We start from the raw sequence: 27,534 nt of genomic DNA, 5'->3' as shown, positions 1-27,534 counted from the left end.
TGCTGTACAGCAGGCAATTTTCACGCTCAATTCCTTCCATCTCAAGATTCTTTTACAACTGTCAGAGAAAGCCCCAGCTCTGCTGACAAAGCAGTGCAGAGCGAACTCCAATCTGCACATGACTTCAGAGATCCACAGGTATAGAAAAGGGAAATTGCATACTCTTCCTGACAGCAAACACAGGTTAAGCTTCTGGAGAAATCCTTGACCCTTATCGCAGAGGAAGAATCACAAGTAAAATCAACCCTGCCCTCAAAGGCATGGTCACCTCGGCAGTCATCCTGTGAGCATTGCCTGGCTGCTTCTGAAGTATCAGAGGAAACTTGTTTATTTTTCTCTTCACATTGAAGCAAGAGAAAAAAACAGCAACTTTTGGCCCTCAGTTCCCTGATGCTTTCCTCCAAATGATTGCACTACTTACTTCTTAAGTAAGAAAAACAGAACATGCTCAAAATTGAATACTGTTTCCAACATATTATTCTTGGAAGATAATGAAGTAAAAATCAGTACATACTAACGAAGCATAGAAAAACTCCAGCTCCCCCCACTCATAAAAGAGAATGGGTCATCTCATTATTATTTGGTTTTCTTTGTGCCTGCCTTATGTTCCAAATAACTCCTTTCCTTTAAAACAAAACACACACAAACACACACATGGTGAGTCTATTAGACAACGGAACACAATTCAGCACTGGAAAAAGAATGAACATAAAGACAGAAATAAAACATAAAGAAAGGGTGAAATATAAGATTAATTTACTTAAATGTTTTCATTTAAATTATCTTAAAATATTAATAAAAACTGAGAATGATTATTTAGTATTTACCTACTTTTGTTCAGTACGTAAAGAGCTTGCTCAAACTCTCCAAGTAGCATCGTGAAATTAATACTAGTTAAAACAAAGTATGTCATTTCATTTAACAATAAATGGCATGAAGTAGTAGTTAACTCTGGATAAGGGTGCATAATCTCCGCTGTCTGATAGAATTCAAAGATCTCTGGCATTCATTTTAACATTTATCCTAGAAAATTACAATCCATACTTAAGTTCCATTATTTATATGGGCTTCGTCAAAAAGTTAATATCTTTGATCAATTCACAGAGCTCAGCTACTCTTCTGACTATTATCTGGAAATCCAAATTGATCTGGGTAAGACTGATTCCTAAAACTCTGAATTCTAAATCAGAGTGGTATGTAGATACAGCATCTCAATAATCTGTATCCACGTGGTTGTTAGTACGGCACCTGAATGATACTTGTCTCAGAAGTTTCCATCGAAACTATGCCATGATTCTAAGAATAAACTGAGACATCCTGAGAGATGACATCATTAGTTCAAATGATACAACAAGGAATAATTTTAGAAAGTTGCTGGAAGCTTTCATCTCAGTATAATATATTGATTTGCACATTAAGAAAACAACCCTCTCCTGTGCTTTGGGAGACTTAGGAGAAAATGGTGTCAATTCTGTGGACAAATAACTGAAACATCCTTAATAACAGTTAAGAAATGCCATGGTTTCTAATCCTCAGTGTTACAAATCAATATGACTTATGAAGATCATAAACTACAACTAGCTTTTCAGTTTCAATTCAAACACCTGGTTAAACCCATTGACTGGCTTCATCAAGAAAATTAACAACTTTTCATCAATCTTCCTGTTTTCTCTTATAGAAACTCTTTCAATTAGATTTCTCAAGATTGATGACAATCCATTCAGAAGTAAATAAAAATTTGCACAATAATGTTGTGCAATTTTTTCTGTAATTTTCTTATGATAAGAGTTAGAAAAGACTGATTGGATCACTTGTCCAAGCTTAAATCCAGGAGGCCCCCATCATTTTGGCAATAGATGTGCTCATATCTATTTGTGTTTGTTGAATGAATCCTTAAGAGTCGATTATAAACTTGCTGTTGAAATTTAGAAAGATGAAAATGAGCTGAACTTAGTCCACCACTGCCATGGCCACCACAAATGCAAATACTTACTAAAAGCTCTTTGTTTAATTACTGCATCAAACATAGTTGCTTTACTGGCTGAGTTTAATATCTTTGTGTATGTTGTATATAGGCCATAAAGTTATGACTCTCATCCTTACCATACACAAGGAAATTATGTGTATGTGTGTGTATTTGTATGCATAGTGTATATATGTATAATGTGTATTTACATAAACACACATATATAAAGATATATACAAATTATATGTGTATTTATGCACACATATAAACTACATTTAAACACTATGTGTATAAGCTACATTCTAACAATTTCCATATCTACATATGTATCTTCTTATCTATAAAAATACTAAAATTGTGTTATATATGCATACAGATATTCTTGTACATAATTGCTAAACTCTGCAGAAGAGGAGCTGATAGGAGAGAATGTCAACTTCAGTGAAGTTGCTTTCAGCACAAACAATTTGTCAGAAATCAGTACAGTTACATTTAGCCCAAATAGTTTTTCTTTGGTCTTTGAGCATCATTTGACTTTGAAAGGTGCTTAGATTGAGACAAGTGTAGGAAAAAAAAAGATAAAGGAAAGGAAAGAAAGAAAGGAAGCATTGACTAAGCACACGTTTAGCGTCTTTATATGATTAGGTTCAGGAATACTGCCAGCAGGCAACTCTGCACAGTCTCATCTGATTTTAGTTACTTGTCAAAAAAGAACAGAGGCATATATCTTTCCAATCAGATGCTGTCTTTTTAAGTTCAGTGGAACAAAAAACATGTTCACTCATTTAATAGGTACAAATAAACAAGACTGATGAGGTGAACAAAAATCACTACACAGATTCCCAAAATTTAACAACTGTTTATTTTCAGTTCAAACATGACTGATGTCAATTAGATCCAGATCTGTCCTGGTGTCTCTCATGAAATTCCTTATGGAAGATAGCAACCTTCCATCAAGCTCTGAAAACGTAATGCTACGCTTTAACTTGCCTTCTACTTAAATCTTTAAATTCCACACATTCATTGAAATCACTGCTTTAGATTTATAACAACTGTTATGCCAGTTTTTTCAGCAGTAATGTTTCACTAAAGAGATGACCAAAATACTTTATATTACTGATGTAATATGTATTTCCAGACACAGCTATATCTTAATTCACATTTTCATGAGATTTTTTAAGTACTAATAGTGATTCCTTCAGAACAAGAATTCACAATACCCAAATGAATTATAATCTCCACTAAGCAAAACTTGAAAATTTCAATTTAGAGACTAAGAGAGACTATTAAAATGATAACAGGCATTACTAACTAGAAAATGCTTTAACAAAATGCAGTCTTTTGGTTTTATTCTCTACTGATTCCAATATATTGTTTTTAATATGGTAAAGAAACATATTTTGCTTTGTTATATTTTGAATGTAAACTAGTAACTCAAAAATGGAACATACAGGTTTCATAAGGAAAAACTGAACGTTCTCTTTTTGTGACAAGGCATTTTAGACACAGACTGAAGAAAGCCAGAGATTATTCTGCAGCTTGCTTAAGTTTTCTGCATATAAAGAATACACAAAAATAGGACAAAGTTAAATTTGTGTCTAAACACAGATTGATTGTTCAAAGATATATCTTTGTCTATTTGACTAACACACTGTCTGTCTGTCTGTCTCTGTGTCTCTCTCTCTTTCTGTCCATCACTCACTTTTTGAAGTGTCAGATAACATTATTCCTTAACCAACACACTGGGCTTCACATGTTCTGCATAAGGTCAGTGAAAATTAGCTTCATTTACACTTGCCTGAGAATTGGTTGGTGTCAACAGTAGAGGCTTAGTCTCCCCAGCCGGCAGAGTTAGAATCTGACAGAAAGCTGCCACTGAAAAAGACGGATGATCTTCCTTGCTGACCCTGCTCCCCATAAGTGTCATAGTTTGGGTTTCTTTCTATCTCTATAACAAAAGACCCTCTCTGAGCTTCCCAGTGGCCTTCAGCTTTATTGGTGCTAACAGAACCAGACATTCTCATCGATTGCATTCTCTATCTTTTAAGCACAAAATCTTGCCCTTTTTAGCTAGCTAAACCTTGGCACTGATGTCTTTTTTCTATAATTCTGTCTCTGTTATACAATGGGATGCATACAGACAGGCAAGCATCATGTCAGCCTGAAACATGCTGAGCAATGTAGCTCAGTTTCCCAGTGTCATTTTAAGGAAAGTGATATATATCACTTATCTGCAGAAATTAACCCTTACATAACCTCTCATTAAATTTCCAACTGGAAAGTTAAAATCCCAAGCACTCCTGGTTATAACTAATGACTTATTCAAATTGCAGGAAAATATTATTCTATTTTATATAAAGTAAAGTGTATTACTATTTTAAAATGTGTGTACCTGAAAAATATTTAACATGATTTCCATATGGGTAACGATCCTGTAGTAGATGACTTTTCCAGAGTTAAAAAAAAAAAACAAACCATAAAATTATCAGTAGCTATGAAAGACACTATAAAGAGTGATAAAATATACTCTACTTTGAGATCCTAGCTATGGGCTATTTTAATATGTTAGAGTTTTGTTATCGAAGCTTGGATAATTTGCAAGAAATTGCAAAACTTCAAATTCCAGTAGTAAAAAATGCATATAATTTCTTAGAAATATATTTTCATTTAACACATTGTAGGAAATTTTCTACAATGAACAATTTATAGATTATAATTTAGAAGCTATAAAATGTTAGAATATATAACTGGCAAAAAGATTTACTTCATGAAAATATGATTTAATATATTTTGCAGACTTAGAGACTATAACATTTCAGTCTTCATTATAAAAGTATAATATGAAAATAAAAATACATTTCACCAAAATATAAATATGTGCTAATTCTGACAATGTTTGACCTGTGGTACAATGGCAGAAAAAATATAATATGATAATTTCCTTTTATATTAAAATTATAATTTTTGAGCCTAGATAAAAATATTATATAATCCTGCACTTTTCATTCATGCTGAGAAAATTCAAAACTTATAATTTAAAACAATTACCAATTAAATGTTTCTCTCATAGGCATATTAACTGTAACAATTACAGTTAAAAGAAGCATACTATGTTTAATTCAAATGGAGAAGTCAATTTAAAAGAAAGCAAAACTGACAGTTACTTAAGGATCAATGTAAACCTTTCTTATTTTAATACCAATATGGAAAATATATTAATGACTCTTATTTTTATTCTCTCAAGCCAGCAGTATTTCCACAATAAATGTAATAATTTCAGATATTTTATATATTTGTATTTATGGTTGCAAAGCAACTGTTGATTTTTATTTATAATACATTTTCCACAAAACAAAATTAACAAAATCAAATGTGTCTTCTAAGGTCTGAGGTACAAGCATCAAGAATCTGCATTCTTTAAAAGAAATCAAACCAGCCATTTCTCTTATATGATAATCATATTGCTAAAAACCTAAAATTCATCATCTGAATCAAATGAGTTACTCATACTAACTAGGAAATAAACTCAAGGCCTTGCATTTGCTAAGCCTGAAGCCACATATCACTTCAGATAATATTCAGTACTTTTACATTAAAAAAAAAAAAAACAGTGAGAAGACTCTTATCTCCAAATATGGGTGCAGGTGATGTGTGTTCAATTGGTATGAGACTTCTCCCAATGCACATTCTCATGAAAATGTCCATCAATGTCAGCATTTCGTCAGATTCTACTCTGGTGAGTGACAGTCTATTGACATTAATGAGTAATAAATAACCATGACCTGTAGCCTTACATGAATAAAATGTACATTATATACATGTAAATAACCCGTCTTGAGTATTTTGTGGTTGATTTGTTTTTATCTTATATTTTAGAAAATGCTGAGATGAGAAGGAGAAGATGGAGCAGATAGGGGATAATGACAATGACCAATAAATGATGATGAGATTGAGAAGGAAGAAGGAAATGAATAATGTAGGTACGATAAAAGATTTGTGCTCAGTATGGATTCTGACATACAACAGCACTGTGTTTTTCATTATGAACCCAGACTGCACTTACATAAATTTAAGTAAGCTGTATTTAGAGGCCCCCTGAATATTTATGCTCTATCACAGACATCCCATGTAGTTTGTTATCTCTGCAAGATTATTCAATGACAAAAATTCATTTAAAACTGAAGATCAAGAAAGGTAGAAGGAGGGCTGGGGATATAGCCTAGTGGCAAGAGTGCCTGCCTCGGATACACGAGGCCCTAGGTTCGATTCCCCAGCACCACATATACAGAAAAAAAAAAAACAAAAAAAAAAAAACGTCCAGAAGCGGCGCTGTGGCTCAAGTGGCGGAGTGCTACCCTTGAGCGGGAAGAAGCCAGGGACAGTGCTCAGGCCCTGAGTCCAAAGCCCAGGACTGGCCAAAAAAAAAGAAAGGTAGAAGGAGCTATTTGCTTACATTCCATATTCAGCTCCAATCTGTATTCTTACCAATAAAAAGCTAGTGAAATGATCACTACACTGTTATTAATTGTTAATCTCTACTTCTCATTTTCAAATTTAAGCATACCAAGGCATAACTGTTACACCTATTTAAAAATAAGAATTAAAAATATTACTCAGTAAGTAATAATAAATACATCTTGATTAAGTGTTTTACATTCATTAGGAATGGTAATTCTGAAGTTAGACAACCACAGTCCTCACACTAAAGAAGGAACCTTAAGCTTCATCATAGAACAGAGTTTGGTTTACTTTCTTAGCTTTATAGAGCAGATCAAGAGTCAATCGGCAAAAGTAATTCCATACAGTATTACAATTTATAAATTTTATTTTGAAATTTGTCTTTGCCTTTATTATAATATTTTTAAGTTTAATTTAATTGTATTAGCTTTGGGGATTGATGGATATTTTCCAAGACTTAAAGAGGCAAAGCTATATTTGAAGTCTACTGGAAGTAAAATTCAATGAATTACAGTTCAAGTTAGAGGCATTTGTGAGGCACGATGACACACACCTGCAACTCGAGCTTTTAGGAGTTCTGAAGCAGAAGTATCTTGAGTTTGAAAATAATCAGCCACTTAGCCAAGACTATCACAAGCAAACAAACAAAACTGAAGGGCATACACAAAACTATAGATTTAATTCCCAGGAACACATAGACATATAATTAGAGTCAAACACAGACACATTATTGACATCAACATTGATATCATTAGATCAAAGATTTTCAATGCAAATGATAGCTAGTAATAAAGTTTAATTCTTTGAATATTAATATGAACGGTACTGAATAATAATATGTAAAATTTCTTTCACGTAAGGAAAGATAAGGTTAAGTTGTAACCAGATATTATATTTCATTGAAGAAAAACACAGAATGTGGCAGAAAAATGTACTTTCACTATTTCAATCCACTTAGTAGATTTGAATGTATATTATAAATGTTTCAACCATGGAAATAGTGTATATAAATAAATAGGAATGGCCCAGATCAAAATCACTGTAAGAGAAGTTGCAGAAAAAAACACAGAAAAATCAGAAGTAAAAGCACACTTGTTTCACCTTTAAAAAAGTACGTCATACTTAATGTGAGCAAGAATTTATATGCAGTGATGACCAGGTATGTAATCTTGGAAAGTAATGTACAGGCAAGCTGTCTGAATTTAGATTAGCAATGCTGCTTTGTTGGAGAACACAATAAAACAATTATGATCCTCTCTCTTGTATATAACGTTTATACAGAATAAATATTAGACACAGTAAGAATCAAGGACTATAACAAACCTGAGAAATTCTCTGTCAAGTTTCCTTTTCTAACTAGAATACAGTACTGTCTCCACACAGCCTTTCCCTACTGCAGACCACCGCCTGAACCTTGAGCCTCACTCTGCTGTGAAAGAGATTTTGCAGTAGCCTGATTGAGTCTCTGCCCTTATATGGGTTTGGGAGCTAAATTCTGCAGCTTTTGCGGGGGAAACCTGGCCAGTAAGTGCTTACTTATCTGCTTCTGCTGAAGTACTGTTTATCTGAGAAAATGAAAGATGCCCAAAGGTCTCATTTGAAAACATATTTACATATACTCTTAAAAGAGGGATAACTGTTAGGATTTACTTTCTTTAGATCTAATATACGACGGAAAACTATAACACCAATGAGTATGAAATTTACTGCTCTTGTTTTCCAGGATTTAAAAAGATTTGAAATACTGTATATTACAGAGAAAAACTACCTATATAAAATTAAGTGAAAAGCTTTTTCATTAATTTTCATCTTTTTTTTTTTTTTTTTGAGGCTGAGTGAAGTCCTGAAAAGAGCCACAGCTCAACTTTAGGACTTTTGTTGATTAACTGGAGATAAGAGTTTCATGGACTTTACTGCCTTGTTTGCCACCAGTATGTGATTCTCAGATCCCAGTCTCCTGAGTAGCTGGATTACAAAGCTGAGCCACCAAGGCCTGGTGAAGCATTACGTTTTTGTGTGTGAAGTATTTTGGTAAAGTATTGCTAAGAGAGCTTTGAGTTATTTTATATTATTTTTAAAATATGCAGTAATTCAAGAATATCCTACGAGAGTTTATCCCAGCTTCTCTGTAACTGTTAATTTTGATTTCCACAGAAAACAAAATCATGTAAATTTGTCAATTATAAATTAAAAAGATAGCAATTTCGAAATTTAAAAATGGATTGAGGAGAAAAATAAGTTATTTCTTGTTCCATTGTGTCCATTAAGGACATTTTTTTAACCTCTTGGTAGGGGTAGGAATATGTATAAGTGAGTGCATATATGCATGTATGTATGTGAATATTTATGTCTTTATAGATATAAATATGTATGTAATTGTATATGTTCATCTACTTTATTTTGTGAGGATTTTGCTTTCTGTTTTTGTTGGACATGGGGCTTGAACTCTGGGCCTGGGCACTGTTCCTGAGCTCTTTTGTTCAAGGCTAGAGCTCTACCTCTTGGACTTTCAGAAAAATAATTTTCAGCCTTCTTATTTCAGTCTTTTTTTTTCTGTTTAAGAAAAACCCCAGAAGTTGGGTGCTGATGCGTCATGCCTGCAATCCTAGCTGCTCAGGAAACAGAGCTCTGAGGATCATGGTTTCAAGCCAGTCTGGGCAAGAAAGTCCATGAGACTCATAATTCCAGTTAACCACAAGAAAACTGAAAGTGGCACTGTGGTTCAAAGTGGTAGAGGTAGAGCACTAGCCTGGAGCTAAAGAGCTCAGGGGCAGCGCCCAGGATCAGAGTTCAAGCCTCCAAATATGATTTATCAAAACAAATTCATTACAAAATTTTATTACGATACTCGTTGCCAACAATTCCTGCCAATTTGTACTTCTCCTAGAAACATAAGAATGACCATATTCCATTTAAAGCTAGATCAAACAGAAAGGTTCTGAAGTCATATATTAATCGAATAAATCACAGAAAATTAAATCAGACACATAAATTTCCTTCTTTATTTCCTTTTCTCTCCTTTTCGTTCTACTACTAATAAACAAAGATGACTAGAAGAAGGAAGAACTTCTAAGAATTTTTCCTTTGCCTGAGTGCATATAAAGATGACTGGAGATGAGGACAAGCCAGTGTAATTGTAAATGGCAGTAATAATGTTCTGATTAGAAATTGTGACATAACTATAATTTAAGTATCCCAATGACATTTCTCTATATGAAAAAAAGAAAATTATTAAGCAAGTTATCTATACAGTACACATGAAACAGAAAACAGCCACAGTTTCTGGGAAAGAAGGCTGAGAGCCTTCCCCACAAGCTGATACTTGTTCCAGATTCATGCATATTGCTTATTCAGAAATGTCTTCAAATAAGTACTCTGAGATTATCAATGTGATATTTATGTGCTAAAATCGATCTATAACCTGGCTGGCCTCAAATCATGATACTCCTGATTATCATATGCCAATAAAATGTACATACTATTCAATGTAAAGCATAGAATTGATAATAGCTTAGAGAATGCTTTGCATATATTGTTTGCAAATGAAACTATTATGTACAATATATAATTAGAAATGAACCAACAAGGTTTTGGAACAAAAATCATGTAAGTTAAACATAAACACATTTCAACACACCCTTAGTATAGAAAAGGTTATCAGACTTTGATTTGTTTCTTCAGATGTTGAAAAGGAAAAATGGATGAATTACTACTAATTTCAGTAGAAAAAAGAGATGGGGAAATTGAAAAGAAAGAAAATAAGAGGTTATAGGAATATTACAATTATTAATCAAAATCAGTTATGTTATTTTCATATAAATAAGTGCTTAAATATGGAAGTAGTGTCCTGTCCTAGTTTACTAACTATTAACAGGTCATCAGAACTATGCTATCAGGAAAATTAATTAAGATGTCAGGTACTCATTTTCATAGAATTTGAAATGAAATCCTCAAGATATGCCACACACGATAAAAAGCAAAAAGCTGATATGATCTGAGAATAAAATATTTTTCTGAATAATTAGTACATTATAAATTAATAATTACAAAATTTGTTGAATTTATTGACTAAGATGGCACAAGAAAGAGCATGAGTCAGTATGATGGACAGTTCAAACAATGGAAGAGTTGACTGTTAAGAAGCTTGAAAATTTTAAGAGGAAAATATGCTGAGTAAACTCTGATAGCATTGAGGATACCAATGTTGATATGGGTCAAATTATAGATGTTCAAAGAGGTAGGTGGCCTTCCATTAAGAATTGTAAGGAAAGGCAGTTTTCTAACCTAAACTAAGCTGGCTGGCATAAAAGGATGATTATAAGGGAAGAAATAGTACAAAAAAATAATGGCACTGTAAAAACTAGGAAATCGATATTCATCGGGAAAAGAGTTCATTGCATAGGAGAGAGTCTCAGAGAATGTGTAGAATCACAGCATAATAGGTAATTATGTAAAAAAGTTCTGCATGTCTTTAGGTCCAATGTTAAATAAAGGGTGTCAGAGAAATATTGAGGGGAGAGCTCAGGTAGAAGGAATCAGTACCAGGAAAAGAAGTTAAGACTGAACTATAAAACTGGGACTAAAGTGGTCAAAGTAAAAGGATTTAAATGCCATTTAAAATAATTAGGAACCTCAATTTTTGTTTTGTTTTATTTAATTAAAGGGATACTGTGTTTATTATACTTTACAAGGAACATTTTCACGGCACTTAAGTATTGGACTAGGAAAGTGAACAAAAAAAATAATTACTTAATGTTGAGTATATTTGAAAAAATGAAGACAAATGTGTTGAAGTAATTTTTAAATGTTTAGATTTAAACACATTTCAATATATTCTAAATGCTCATTTGTATGTGTTTGCAACAGATAGAATACTCTTCTGTACTAACCATAGGTATTGTGAATTCTAAACTTAGAATATGTTTGATTCTACAACTCTCTGTGTAGTGGTACTTAACACATCCTAACTACACAATAGTTCGTTCACATAAAAGAATGTTTAGATACGTTAGGGAAACAGCTGATTATATATTATTGAAATCAATTATTAAACCTTCGTTAAAGATTTCATTTCTTTGAAATTAAGTAGTAATGCCTAGCTATTGGATTAAATGACTTGGTTAGACCTTATAAGTGATTAAATTACTACATGTAGAATACTTAAAACAGCACTTACGCATTAATAACTAAGATAACAAAATCTATGAGCAGTTTTTTTTACCAAGCTCTTTGAATTTCTTTTCTTTAATATGACTTAAAATATAGTTTCTACTTACTATGCTTTTACCAGAGCTCTGCCTTACTCTGATCAGAAGTTGATGTCATTGAAAATCCCCTATTTTCAATATATAACTCGGGTTTCGTTTAATGAACTATCAGGTTACTAATAACTAGTGGTTATGATGTGCAAAAATAAACGTTAATTTCCTAGATACTTTAGAAACACAGAGAGAACAGAAGATCACTCCATTCCCAGTACTGAGAATAAATTCATTGTTGTAGTTATGTTTCCATCTATTCATTACCCAATGTATATTTTACATAATTTTAAATAGCAATATAGGCAAGTACTGCTTTCTTTGACATTCAAAATTACTGATAAGGCAATTCAAAATTCCTATAGAGCCTCACTGATATGTTAATAACTAAATGCAACCAAAGTAAGGCACCTTAGCATTGGACATTTGGTTATTTTCAGCATTTCAAGGTATATGCACAAATGAAAGAAAAAATGCTATGCAAAAACATTTTCCCCAAGTATTTGGGCCATAAAATGTACATTCTGTATATAAAATGCTTTTTTTATTGAAAAGCTTTCATAGGTAAGATACCTGAAGTGGATTATTGATATAGAGGTTATTTTAAACTATTTATGGCCTATGAGGTATATGTTCATTCATTCATTGTCATGAGATTTCTTTACTTAGCAAACTCCTTATTGCATTATTAATAATAAGATAACAGCAAGCATTCATTGGTTATTTGCTATGTCCCAGATACTATTCCAAGGGTTTTAACATGCATTTATTTCATTCAATTCTGACAAGAACTTTATGAGGGAAGTACTATTTTTATTAGCACCAATTTATACTTAAGGAAATTAAAGTTAGAGAAAAATGCCCTAGTTTTAGCATCTGGTAAGTTTTGGAGGAGAATTTACAACCTCTGACTTAAAGATCTGAGCTGCTTCTCTTGAGGTGAATACATATTACATACATACATACATACATACATACATATGTATATATATAGTGTGTATACAAGATTCATGTGTAGTGTGAAATATGATGGAACAAATTACATGTTACTTGTCTGTAAAAATTATTTTCAAAAATTCTAATTAACATTTTAAATATAATTAATTCTGTTAAGTTGAATGCACGTTTAAATTACTGTAACAGTGTGTGTTATATGTGCACAACTTATATATTACAATGATGATAGATTTCTTAATGAAATATAATAAGTAGCCATTGAGAAATTGCTTAAAATTAAAACATCCCAAATCTATTATTGAATTCCACTTGAAATCATCAAAAAGAAACATCCTAAAATTTTGTTTTCACACAATTTAAATTAAGCAATATAAATAAATACAGCAAGAAAGTCATATTTCTTTTGAAAGCTTCATCATATCCTTAACATTTTATAAATAGAGAGATTATATAGGTGAATCTATAAAACAGAAAGACCATTTTTGAAAGCAAAAAGAGGCAGTGTTAACAAGGAAACAATTATGTCACCCTACTTAAAATAAGATGTTAGTTCTAGAGTAGCGAAGTCTATGGGGTTAAACTCCACAACAAACCTAAGTGAAGCAGTATGGTATTGAGGGAGGGAAAAGACAAACAGAATCAAGATTGTGTATTCACCTCTAAGATTGTTACATAAAATTATCGATAGAGAGAAAAATTATTTTTTCTCTCTTAGTAATATAGTAAGGATGAATGAGAATAGTGAACATTTCCTAATCAGCATATACTGTAGATCTCCTACACAAACCTTAGGTGTAAAACCCAGCTCTACATTTTGAAAAAATACTACTATGCTTTCTGAATGGATTAACATTATGGAAAATTTATAAGAATTCAAAACATTGTTCAGTATGCAATTTTATCAGCCTTCCCATCTTATTTACTTATTTATTTAGGTAAAACATAATACAATCTGTTCTCAATCCTTACAATCACTGCCTTCTTTACTAAGAAAATATATTGGCTAGAGTTTATAGAGAAATTGAAACAATACATACATTTTTAAAAGGCTGTTTGACAGTAAAAGCCTACTAACTGGAATTGTATGTTTTAAATTTGCTATAAAGAGCTATTTTCATAAAAGCACAATATTTAATTATTTACTAAAAACTTGTCCACATACTAGTGGGTTTAATATTTGACTTCCAAATTTGAATTATTTCCTTGCAGTCATGACAGAAACAAAGAAACAAAAAAACAAAAACCCTCTTATAGTAACTAATATGGTGATCAGTTTTCAAAGTTATTTACATTGCATATAATACTGTAACAAACATTGCAATTGCTTGTCACTCCAGACAGGTTTCAGGACAAACTTGCCTCTAAGTGGCTAACCACCTTCATATGGCTAAAGACTGAGCAGCATCTTTTCTGAACACATGCGTTTCTCTCAATATGGGACTAGATTTGTTTTCCAACTCTTTAGAGGATCATTGAAAGGAGGCAGGAGGAATATTATAAAGGCAGGCCTGGACTGAATCCAGAGGGAAGTACTCCTGCACCAGCATACTGGACCTATGCCAAGGAAAGAAGTGGTTCACAAAGGGGCATAGTCCCAGAGTCAAGTGTAACTTATTTCATTCGTTGCCAGCCTCACCAAGGATAAAAATTGAGAAAGTTATGTCATAAGTAATTTACTTGACTTACACCAATGTGTAAGGAATTTTTCAAAAGCGTCTTTCCTCTTTCAGTTGCATTCCCTTAATGAACTTTCCTGGTTGGTAATACCTACTTCCACATATACAAAGCAAAAGGAATGGAAATGACACTAGAATGATTCACTTTACTTCTAGGTACATTAATATAGTGTGCAGGAGACAATAATTTTGGAACTCAAATATGGCTTTAATTTTTAAAACCCAAACAATTAACTTTAATGATATCATATTTATCAAGACGATTTTGCTCATTTGCAAAAAATTGGAGACTGCTTCATGGTAAGTATATGAAAAGCCTTTAAAAAACTACTTAAATATATAAACTCAAATATTTTCTGATTGCTTTTATTTAACAAATAAACTCAGGATCCATCCAAGTAAAATTACATAAAATGGAATATAACCATTGTGGTTTCCATTAATATCTTTAAACCTTAAAAGATTAGGACATACAATGTTATTTCCTATTCCTTTTACAAATTTAATGGTACATTTTTGTGTATATTTCTGATTTATTTCTTATTTCTATTTTTAGTTGTATAAACGTGCATTTTACTTTCACAGCAACAGAAATCTGTATAGAATTAAAACCAGCTGTTTTATAAGCCAAAGTGTCTTAGTGTTCCTATGTTTTTAAAGAACAACATTGACCCACCATCACATTGAAGTAACTATTGCTAACTTTCAGTCAGTAAGAAAGAACATGTTCCTTTCATGTAGTGGATAAGTTCTCTAGAAATATTTCTATACCAATAAAATAGAACAGCATTCTACCTACTGGCGGTTATAAATTTTCTAGGTTTAAATTTTCCTCATTTTATTTTTACTTCTATATATAAGGAAATTGCAAGAGATTCTACTCTATTAGGAAGGCAACCAGTAAGGGATGGAGAAAAAAGAGATTGAGAGGCAGTTTCCACCCCTCAAGTGACACAAGAGTCTGCCAAAAGAGCTTCTGGGTCTTTAACTTCCAACATCTCCATTTATTTGGATCAGAGTTCACTTTACAGTTTAGCTATGATGTAAATCTTGATCCAGTACTGAGCCACAAGTACTTCATATGTTGAGCGAAAATACAATGAAGTATTTAATGCTTTGAACAAGAGAAAAAATATACTTACTCAGTGACACAATTAAAAAATTTTACAAAGTATATCCAATAGAAATATAATGTAAACCTCAAATGTAATTTTGAAGTTTCCTATAATTTCATCAAAGGAGTAAAAAATACACATTTGAAATAAATGTGAATATTTTATTATATTTAACTCTATATGTCAAACAAAATGTCAGGATCTAGCATATATTTTAATAATTACTGATTGTATATGTTAACACTAATTTTAAAATTTCTTTTTACAATTCAGTGGGTAAATTACAATATCAGGACTGAATTTAGAGCAAAACATTAAAAAGCCACTGGACATGTGATTAAATCAGATATCATAAATCTAAATATTAATAATTATTACTTCTTAAATTGTTCAACTAGAAAGAAAATTTTATGAGGAAACAATGTTATTCATATGTAAGAAATGAGTAATGCACACTGCTACGTTTGAAACATTTGAGCTCACTAATGAAAAATATTATTGCCTAGCATTCTCACTTGGTGATAGAAATTAAAGACACATCATTGCTAAAAGCCCAGATATTGGAGTTAGAATCTCTAAAATATGAATCTAGGTTAAAAACATTATTAAAGTAACAGCCAGAAAGCAATTTTTTCCATTGACTCTATTTCTACTCTGTAAAACAGACATGATAATTATCTACCTTGTTATATAAACTAAGCTAGTCGGCAAATTTACTTATAACAATAATTATTAGGTCTATTTCTCTCTAACTTTACAAGAAATTACAAATTAAAATCAAACTGTTGTCATATTTGAATAAAATATATCTGAACATAACATACAAAAGTTAAGTTAAAAGAGAAATAATGTAACTATTATATAGTATTTTTCAGAACCTACAAATGGAAAATATCAAAATTGAAGGTACACATATGGTGTTTTTGTTTTTTGGTTTTTTTTTGTTTCCCCAGTCCTGGGCCTTGGACTCATGGCCTGAACACTGTCCCTGGCTTCTTTTTGCTCAAGGCTAGCACGCTGCCACTTGAGCCACAGCGCCACTTCTGGCCGTTTTCTGTATATGTGGTGCTGGGGAACTGAACCCAGGGCTTCATGTACAGGAGACAAGCACTCTTGCCTTAAACCATATCCCCAGCCCATAATGGTGTTTTAAATTGGAAAATATGGCCAATTATCTGAGCATATAAATATTATGTAACAGAAAACTTAATTTTACAAGTCAAAGATAAAAAATTCCTAAATCGTATGCTGTTGTTTAAAGCCAAATCCAACCAAATGATTATTGATTGTACTGTGATCATTAAAAGTTCACTTTGACCTCTTTTCACAAAAATGAGATCCACTATAACATGACTTATCAAAAGATCAACTACATTATTACTTGGCCCACAAAGAAGTACATCATTGGAGATGGAACTCAGATTTATTAAATGAAACTTGATGGAAATGTCACAATATATATGTATGTATATGTGTGTATATATATTTATGATAATTCTAAAAGTTTGTGATGTATCTGTTTATGCCCTGCCTGTCAGTAGAGCTCATCTTAGCCATACCTCATTGTTAGTCAGACAACTAGACAATTTGTGGTCAAACTATTAGAAATGATATCTCAACAAATTAATGTTACTTCAGTCTCTGGGGGCTAAAGTCTATCTGCCTGATTTCCTCTCCCAAATCATATAGGCAGTGTGAAACTGTCCCTTCCCATATCAGCAATGAAATAGGTTTTTCTTAACAGGTAAAATTATCATTAATATTTCTTCGCATACCATAGTGAAAACACCACCGAAAGCAATCATTTAGATCCAATAAACTGAGCAGCAAGTATAGGGCAAATAAACTTGCTTCAATAGTGGCTCTTTAAAATATCTCATATTGAAATAGAGAACAAGGCAAAGTAGTCTTAAAAGCATGATTACTTACGTTCGCAAGTGTCCCCTTTCTGCTGGTAGCCTGCTTTGCAGATACATTTTCCAATGGGCACTAACCACTCTCCTTCTGCACTGCAGTGCATCCTGGGCGCATTTTCTGCCTCTTCCTCAGCACTGCTCACACACGTCCCTCGAACCTCAACTAAAGAGGAAAATTCTGAACCAGTCACTGTATCTGGAAAGATAGCTAAGTTCTCAATAATGGACCAGCACTTCTTGTAGTACACTTTGACAGAAACCAAAGCTATGCATGCCCCTACATCCTGAAAGGCAAGATAGAATCCTTTTTTGGACAAAGGTCCAATCTCTCTCACCTCAGTGTTAAGCTTCATCTTTCGTTCACCAAGGTCACCTTGAGTAAAACTTTCATCTGCAGCAATGGTGTCTATTTTTACATAGAGGTTTTCTCTTATATTCCTGCCGGTGTCGTAGTCTGTTTCATAATAGTACAAATTAAAGGTTTCCTTGCAAGTTCCCAGTACTCCAGGAAGACTGTTACAATCCCTCAGGGTGAATTTCAATTCTACAAAAATCCTTTGTGCATTGCCCTTGGAAATCCAGTTAGTCCGCAGCCAGTTGTTTTGGTTGGGCTCCATGACCTGGCACACCTGGTATGTTCTTATCGGTGTATAGTTTTCATCCAAACCACTAATTTCTTCCCACTGGAAAAATTTTAAAATTTCATCAGTCATTCAGCAAATAATGATGATGATGATGATGATGATGATGATGAAAAATACCATGCTTTACCAAGTGTATAAGGAATCTTTACCATATCACAAATGTGAAATGTTAGAAAGTTTGTGTTGATTTCTTTCCCAACAAACACACTAAACGAAAGAAAGGAGGATTGTTTTCTAGTTCATTTCATTTTTGTCCGAACATCACTTATATTACTTGCATTCTTTGAAAATGCAATAAATATTTCATTCTGCTTACTATCTGTTTGCAAGTATATTAACATTCCTTTGTGTGTTTGCATATGCTATAATCTCTTGTGAGATTAACATTTCTATAGACTAAATACCACTGTGGTTTTAATTTTTAAATGGCAGATACATACATATGCAAGGCAGAATTTGTGATAACTCAGTTGACATTTTAATTCAATGTTATACTGAGATTACCTAAAAACATGCAAAAAATGTAATGCCAGGAGTAATGAACTGTGAAAGCTTTCACTAGCATGTTCATATCTATAAGGTGGGCATCATATAACATTTTTCAAATTGAGCTATAATGAAGTAACAATAGAAATTAGACAATCACATGTACTTGGTAAATAGCAAGGTGAATACTGACATTTAAAAGCATTCATATTCTGATACAATATATAGGACAAACAAATACCTGTTATATATTCTCGTTAAAAGGTAAAAGTGAATTTTGCAATAATTTGATGATTACTAAACCATGTGTAATACCATCTACCACTCACAGTGAACACATTCACTTTACATGATAGATTTAAAACTTTTTTTAAAAACCCAGCAACTTGTGTTTTCCTGACATTAAAAATCTTCCACCTTACATTTATGATATTGTAATGGTAAAATTGTTGTCAACTTATATTCATTTCTTCAATAAGAAATGAAGAAATATAATATTTTTCAAGTCCAAGGTCATATATCATGTAATATTTGAACTATCAATTCAAAAATATGTGGATGGGAAAATATCTATTATTTGGAAATGAATTTTATTTTTATAACATGATTAAAGTAAGGCTTAACATAAATGCTCTGTAAAATATTAATATCTACTGTTAAAACAGGTTCTTAGAAGATTCACAGACCTGACAAATCGGCAGTACACAATAATCCAGAAATTTCTTACATGAGTTACCTAGAATTTGATGCTACTTAATTATGATGGTAGCCTAATATCATCAAAGTTCCTCAAATAACAAGTTTTTATGTTCTGATTTACTTAGCATCAATTTTGATTGTGACTAGTTAATAATATGCATATTTTCTCTTTGTTTCATTGACCTTCTTATAGTCGGTTTGAAATTCAATCAGCCCAAGAAGCACAAACTCATTTATCTGGATAGATATTTGGTCTCTTAATTAGAAATCATTGAAAGAAGCAAAATTAAAAATAATATTTACAAAAAACCCCACAAATCTACAGAGACAAGTATGTCTTTTTGACAATTGATCAGTATGAAAAATCAAGTGTTACTGTTGTGAAGGAATCTATCTCAGAAATTCCTTTATCTAATTTAAAGGATAATTATTTCTAAGTGGGCAAAAGCAATTACTACCTATGAAGCTTAATAACATTTAACATTTATTTACATATTTTATTCCTAAGATAATTTTTTCAGAAAACTGTAATATAAGTAAAAAAAAAATTGAGAGTGTATGTGTGTGTGTATTCTTGTTCTACTATTTCACACTTGAAAAAAATTGCACAAATGCCACCACTGAGGAATAAATGTCTTAACATAGATACATCTTTATTGCATGCTTATAGAAACATTTTCTTAATATGTATGTCTTTGTAACAATGTTTTCTTAGTTAAGCACATGTATAACATAAGGAAATAGTGACTCTCATTTTCTAACAGGATGTCTTGATTCCTATGGATATGTGGAGTTTTCCGCTAGCTCATGATTCTGTGGACTGATAAAATGCCCATTTGAGGCCAAGGTAACACTGACAGCCATAATTTATCATTTTGTGGATTACATGGATGAAATACTACAATCATATATCAGTTTACTTCTCCTCTGAAATAAAACCATCCTCTGTCTCTATTTGTTTTAATTGATGGATGGTAGAAAATGGGCCGCATCTGTCATTGGCAAAGAAGGTGTTTCATTTTTTATCATGAATGTCTTTCTATAATGTCTATTATTCTACTTATGGAAAACACTTTCATAAGATATATATATATATATGTATATATATATATATACCTCAGACTCAGCACACTCTTAATCTGTAAATTATTTTTCACTTTTTCATAATTTCTTGTGACCAACATGACATACTAATGCAATTTCTCAAAAAAGGAACTGAATGAAAAACCTCAATACTTTATGATTTAATCTGTTCCCATGTCATATCTGTATACTGACTTTTAAATCATGATATATTGGTTTAAGATATATATCATGTACATGAATTTCCTTATAGTAGAACTTCACTCTCTTTGCAAATTCTGTTATACTTCATATATCTTCATAATTCATGTCTATTTGCTCATGTATCAAAGGTAAAATTAAGTAACAAACCTAAATCCTTAGTAAGAGTCAGAGAATGTGTCTTATTTCACAATCAAAGAGAAAATATGGAAACTGAACAAAGTTTAAGTAATATAACTATCTTCTTGAGTATATGAGAAGTTATAGTTAATATTTTAGGGGCTTCTTATATTTTGATTGGACAACTTTCACATTTTTATAGCAGATTTTTACTAGAAGATTAACATAATCTGCCATCACTTTTGATTAATAACAGCAGATAATATGTGACATAAATTTAGAGAATCTAAATAATGCTTGACAACCAATCTTATGCTACATTGCCCAGCACCTTACATTTTAGTTTCCTTGTACACTGTCTTTTGAATGATGGCAAAACTATTTTAAAAGAGGAAAACAGATTACATACTGTTTTTAAAGAATTTCACACAACATACCTGGTGATTACGCCACAGAAGCATAAAGCAACTAAAGAGGTTTTAGTGAGTTTGTGAAAGGAATGTTCCTTGTAATTAGTTAGCATTTAAAGCTGGAACACAGGAATACAGAGGTGACTCCTTTCACAATGAGCACTCCAAATACTGTGGTTTGTACTTTTTTTTTTTCATTTCTCAAAGTTCTAAGTATGCCTTCTATACTCAGAGAACTCAATGTCTCTGAAAACAATAAAATAGTGAACAGCATATTTGAAATTAAGTTTAAATCTATGTATGTGTCTAATTCCTTGGGGTGGGGTAGGGGGAAGAAGAGGAACTGTTTCTTACTGTAAAAATAAATGGTTGTATTTTATGGGAAGAACTACATACCCCATTGGGTGGAGAGGAAATCCATTCCAATTCTGTCTGTTGTGCTTTAGAATCCAGTAGTAGTACTGAAAAACAAAGTTGTATTCCAAATGTTATAAGAAAAAATGAAATACATCTGTAAACATGCTAAGCAGAACCAAATGCTTATATAATTACCATTTCATGACTTAACACATATACATAGATATTTATATAAAAGACTAGTACAAAGAATAATGATGTTACCTAAGTATATTATATTTTAAGAGGGCAATATATTAAAATACCAATGTTATGTTTAGTTATATTTAAAGTACAAAAATCAATTTACCATACAACAGCAACATGAAAATGGAAGTAAAATTTTTAGTGTGCTATATTAATTATTTGGGGATTATCTGTTGAAGTTTATAAATCATTAAGGTCTCCAAAATTGTTAAGTGTAACTGTATTAATATAATGAAACAAAATTCCACATTACTTTTCAGTCAGACACTAATTTGAACTATTCTACCAACAGTGTTTCTCACCATCTTTACAGAGAGTTTATTTTTTAAAAATGAAAATTTCCATACGTTTTCTCTTATGCCAGAGTGAATAAAGAAATGCTAAAAATAAGTTTGAACACTGTTATCATGAGGAAAACAAATAGCATATAAAATATATCTACAAGATGATATCTAAATAACAGATACATCCTTCTAGTTCCTCTTTTTGAGAATTTTTTCCTGCTTAAATTTTTTGGGGTTTTGCATTGCCAAAATTTGGGGGTTGTGATCACACACACACACACACACACACACTTCAATGAATTACCTAATTCTCAAAATGGTTCAAACTAATTTAACTTTTAAAAATAATTGCATTTTACCTTTATACTATCAGAGTATAAATATACAATTAATTTAATCTTCATGTAAGTTTAATTAATATTCCTTCAAATACCAATAAGACAATGTATTAGGATGTCATGCATTATTAACACATAATACTTTAACTCAATATGTTTTACTGCTTTTCAAGACAACTATTCTCCTAAAGAACTTAGTCTGTGCATCAAACTGGTTTCAGACTCAGGGAAGTTTTTTGTGCTTTTAACACATGTACCTGACTCTAGGCATTTTGACAACTGCCTTATTTCTCAGAAATAATAACGAATATACATTACATAGGCAAACATGCTTAATATCAGCCTTAGCAAAAAGGTTATTTTAAGTTGATTTATACATGCTTTTATGAACTTTTTAATAGTGAAGGATTTTTAATCACTAGGGGGAAATTCTGTATGCACGGAAAAGGCGTTTTGCTAAGAAAACAAAGGAACAGTTGATTGTGTTCACTAGACGAGAATCGGTATTTCTGGTAAGTGAAATAGAGAGGAATCTGTTTCTGTGTGTGTGTGTGTGTGTGTGTGTGTGTGTGTGTGTGTGTGTGTGTGTGTGTGTGTTGTGTTTTCTACTTAAGATTGTCAGAGACTGTGTCAGGAAAAGATAAAGCCTTAATTCATCATCAGTTTTGGATTTACTTCCAATCATAAACACATGATTTGAAGTGCACATTTTAACTTATAATATCCAAAAAAAATCATTGAACTATTCAATTTAAATGAAGATAAACTTTAAAAAATATTTTATTTTTACTATCAACATGGGGAATGAATCATATAGCAACTCTGTGGGTTACAGTTACTTTCCTTCTGAGATTCCCTCTCCCCTGATTTTTTTGTTCATTTTTGTTGTTGTTGTTTTGTGCTGGACAATACAAGTGTGGATGTTAAATCTAGGTGACTTTCTTGGAATACAGTAAACATTGCGATTGTCCCTTTAGCTGCTGCTCAGCTCTCTGAGTCAAATCAAAGCAGGTCAAGCCATACTTACTACTGGCAAGTTAGGGGAGGAAACTAACAAACCAAGACAGGCCAAACCAGCCAGAGAGTATTTAATCAGACAGCTCTAAAGTGATCAGCGTGTCTCTGCCCTCCGTCTGTTCCCCACCGTCCGGCTCAGTCTGAGTGCGGTGCTATCTTTCTTTCGCGCCCTTACACGGAGGCGCAGCTCCGGAGCCCGGGCAGGGGGTGGCGTGGAGCCCGGCGAGGGGCGGTGGGTGCACCCTGACCTAGGCAATCTGGTCCGCACCGGCCACAGTCGGCCGGAATCCCGGGGTCGGGGCGGGGCTGCTGGCGGGGCGGGGCGGGGCGGTGCAGGGCAGACGGGTGCGCCCGCCGCGCCGAGCATCCATTACGCTTCCGCCAGACCTGGGCACTCTTGGGAGCCGGTGGCGCCCTTGCTCTGGAAGAAGTCGGGAGTAAGACAAGGGCTTTCGGGAAGCGTCTTCTCTTGAGGGATCGGCGGAGGCTGCATTGATGGAAAGGAAAAGCAGCTTCTGCAATTAGCCTCAGAGCAGCAGACTGACTTAGACTGTGCTTCCAGTAGCGGGAACCGACCTCCGGGAGAGGACGTGGCGGGAGTGAGCGGCTCCTAAAAGCACCGGTCCCTAATCTTCCTCCAGCCACCCTTCACCACAGTACAAACTCAGTATCTGCTTGGGGGCGCTTCTTGGCACTTAGCCCTGGTCCTGTGGACGCCCCGGGCCACCATCATCGCCCCAGGGGCTGAGTCCCCAAACGCCAGCTCTCGTTCTCTGCTTGATGAGCGCCGCGCAGAAAGCGCCGCCACCAGAACCCAGGCGCATTCGCCTCCCGCCCGCCACAGAGCCAGTCCCTCCACCTGCCTTTTAAACAGCTCACTTGTGCATTTAAAGAATTCAGGCTCCTAGAATCAAAATCCTCTCCACGTAAGCACTCAGAAGAGCAAAAGAGAGCAAGGGAGACATTCTGGCTGCAGGAACCTCTCTCCCCCTAGTGATGCAGTTATTTATAGCTCGAACTCCTGTTCTAGTCTGCAAAGAGTGCTCGAGCTCCGGGCTTTGCCGTGGCTCTGAAAACTTTTCCTTAGATCCCGCTCTGCCGAAGCAATCAGGGCAAAGTGGTGGGGATAATTCTGATCAGTCACGTCCGGAGAGTGGAAACGTGGGGGGTTTGTTTTATTTATTTAATTATTTTTAATGTATATGGGGGTGCGTTTCTAGCAGTTCAAACCATGGCTTATCAGCAAACACGTAAGCAAATCAGCTCAAACGCACAGTTTTATCTGAATGAGTTCATCCTCAGCAGAGCTTGCAGTTGTGGTAACTGGGGTCAGAAGGTCAAGCTTTTGAGAGGGTGGAATAAGCACCGGGCTGGGGGATGCTGAATAAAGGGAGTGTATAAAGGAAATAAAGAAAATCACCCCGCAAGCACTAAGTTTTTGGGAACAGAGGGAGGGAGGATCGCGAAGTAAACCGAGTCTTCATTGCCACCGTGACCTAAATCGAACAGATCCCTCCTCCTCTACACCCCGGGAACAAGCAATTGTTGGCATTCTGCGTTTAAAATGTCGGGTAATCAACCTTACATACTGTGTACAGCCTGGGTGATGGGGTGCGGTGCGGGCATTGTGACACCGCTTCAGAAGCGAGATACTTCCATTGACAGGATTTATTTTTGCCCAGCTCCAACTACAGGCACCGAAAGGTATTTTTACCTTTTTGTCAAAGGTTCAAAGGAGACGAAGGAAAAATAAACCATACCCAGGCATACCCCGCCGGCAAATGAAACCCGCTCCCTTCTACCAGGACTAACCCTCAGTGTCCAGCTCTTCCGCACGGTTTGGCCACTCAGATTCGTCGACTGCCGGACTGAGGGGCAAATGATTGGAGACTTCTAATCACCCAGGCGGCATCTCATTACCAATTGCATAACTGCTGCCCACCAAGTGTCCCCGGCGGGTCGGATCCCGCTAAGAGGCTGCTGGTTTCAGCGCCCGGTAGAGCGCGCTGATTGGAGACATCTCCGCCCGCGGGGCGCGGGGCGCGGGGCGCGCGGGACGCGCGAGCTGCACGCCCCGCTTCGCCTCCGAGGCGTTATTGTTCCGCGCCGCCGGCCGAGCGCCAGCCGCAGGCCCCCGCCGCCTCCCCGACGCATTGAGCACTTCATTAGTAACCCGAGTATTCCGTGCTCACGCAAGTCTCGGCTCCTTTCGGGAAGGCTTTGGACACCGCCAGCTCACCCGAGGGTAGGAAGGGACGATCGAGGCTGCACTCCCTAGTTTCCATCCCAACTCTGGTCGCAACTCCTTCCTTCTCGAAGGGGAGCCAGAGGGAGAAGGAAAGAGAGAGCTAGAGCGGGAAGCTGTGACCCGCTTGGGGTCCGTCTAAGGCAATGAGCTCACCCGCCGTCCCCTTCACCCCCTTCCTCCCCGCCCTCCCGGGCCGCTCTTGCCCACCGGTCTGCTCGTGCTTGAAACCCCGCTCCCCTCGATGGACGGACCTGGGCGCCAGGCTGCAGAAGGCTTGGAGAAACCCTGGCTCGCCGCCCGCCGGTCCGCCCGGAGCTAGCCGCCCGAGCGGCGAGGGGGCGGGGAGCCGGCGGGGGAGGGTCGACTGGCGCCGGAGGCGCGGCCGGCAGCGCCGCGGACGAGCCGGCTTGTGCAGGTAGACAGCTAAATAAATAAGTCAGAACAAACTTTGCTTTCCCATAGCCTTACCTTCTTTCGCAGCCTGCGCCTCCCCCGTGTGTGCAAAGCGGAGCAGCCAGATGTAGCATAAAATAATCCATGAAGGGTACCGAGTTTGAAAAACCATGGTGCATGAGCAGGTTTTATTTTAGGTTGCTGTAGAGTCGTAGCTTTGGAAATGCTGTTTTCTCCGAAGTGGGTTATTATTATATTATTATTGCGCTCCTTGCATCGATTCCCCTTCTCGGTCCCAGGCCGGCTGCTCCTCGTTTAGCCTTTATTATTTTATTTTATTTCCCCCCTCCTGATCGTTCGCACCGTGTTTGCTGCCTGCAAGTCTCCGACTGCAGACCGGCCGCTTGCTCCACACTCCAATAATATCAATTAGGGGGGAGGGGGCGGGGCTTGGGACCCAGAGCCTCCGCCACTCTCGCTGAGTGGCAGGCACAGCCGGCCTGCCAAGCCGCGATTCCCAGGGCCGAGGGGCGGGATCCGGCGATACCGACGCCTCTACCTCGGGGGCGGGGTTCGAATGACCAACCAATCAGAGCAGAGCGGAGTCAGGTTGCGGGTGCAGGATTCCCTTCTGGTTCTGAGCTCTCGGCTCTCGCTCCGGATGCTTGGAGAAGGAGGAGGAGGATGGCCGATGGGCAGAGTGCGACTGTGAGCGCCCTGCTTGCCACAACAGCCCGTTTTCCGAAAGCTGACTAAACCCGACAACAATGCTCCCAACTTGCACTCCTGTTTAGAGCTGTGCTTTTGGAATCTGAGGAGAAGCAAGCCCTTTGCTCAAATACCAATCTCGGAGCCTGGACCGTGAAATGAGCTGTGCCTTTAAGTAAAGTGTCTTTTACTTTTTTTTTTTTTTTCTTTTTTCTTTCCTCTTGTTACAAACTCTGTGGAGTCTGGTAGCTTTTGTTTTCATTTGCATTTTTTTTTCAAAGTTTCTACTTCTCATTTTCTGTTCCTTCAAGAACAGTTTCTAGACACCAACAACCATCAACCACAATCTTTGAAAGAATGAATTTAACTGAATGCATTAAAAAAAAAAGAATGTTTTCAGGAGTTTCCAACAACCTCTGACATTAGAAACAAGGAAAAGGGGAGTTGGAGAAAGGAAGTCTTTTGTTTTATACACCCGCCCCTCCTACCCCCTGCCCAGTCTCTTGCAACAGTTTCCTTAGTAAATGGGATCTTCAGACAAACAAGATCACAGTCTCCAGCTTTTTTCCCCTTCAACGTGTTTGACTTTTTCTGGGATTTTTCTTTGACTCATCTGCTTAGACCGTTTCCCATTCCTCTGTCTAGCATTTACTTTTAAAGACATACTAAGTTCACAGAGTAAGAACGTCCTCTGGCAAATATTTACTATTTTCATCAATTATTCCGTCATTAGTCTGTAATTATCTTTCAAAGAGAAAGTAAGAATTTAAAAAAAATTAACATTTCCAGTTGAATTCACTCACGGAGAACAGCAAAGATAGCTGCATACAGAAATCTGTTTTACATTAGGCAGCTGTGGATTCTCCGCTCAAGAGGTGGGTGATAGAAGAGAGGAAGAACTTGAAAAACTTAATTGCCAAACCATCTATTTCAAAGACCAAGCAGAGTAACTTG

General features: G+C 35.3%; 1 protein-coding gene across 5 annotated transcripts in view; it reads right to left on the bottom strand.

Moving 5' to 3' along the window:
* The window catches only part of Epha7 (EPH receptor A7), a 169,387-nt gene extending 143,088 nt beyond the window's left edge, over nt 1-26,299 (bottom strand). For 3 of the 5 annotated variants that reach the window (XM_048353819.1, XM_048353820.1, XM_048353821.1), the window contains exons 1-3: nt 25,948-26,261; nt 21,386-21,450; nt 17,360-18,029 (exon numbers count right to left, since the gene is read on the bottom strand). In XM_048353819.1, the coding sequence (XP_048209776.1) occupies nt 17,360-18,029; nt 21,386-21,450; nt 25,948-26,044 (832 nt within the window). In that variant the 5' untranslated portion in view covers nt 26,045-26,261. Of the gene's footprint in view, nt 1-17,359; nt 18,030-21,385; nt 21,451-25,947 lie in introns of all 5 variants that reach the window. The other 2 variants (XM_048353824.1, XM_048353818.1) reach the window with 2 other exon arrangements.
* Between the last annotated feature and the right edge of the window lie 1,235 nt (nt 26,300-27,534).

This window comes from Perognathus longimembris, chromosome 9 (assembly GCF_023159225.1).
Source record: "Perognathus longimembris pacificus isolate PPM17 chromosome 9, ASM2315922v1, whole genome shotgun sequence".
NCBI lineage: Eukaryota > Metazoa > Chordata > Mammalia > Rodentia > Heteromyidae > Perognathus > Perognathus longimembris.
The sequence above is the reverse complement of the archived record's forward strand: the minus strand, read 5'-3'. Positions and strand labels throughout refer to the sequence as shown.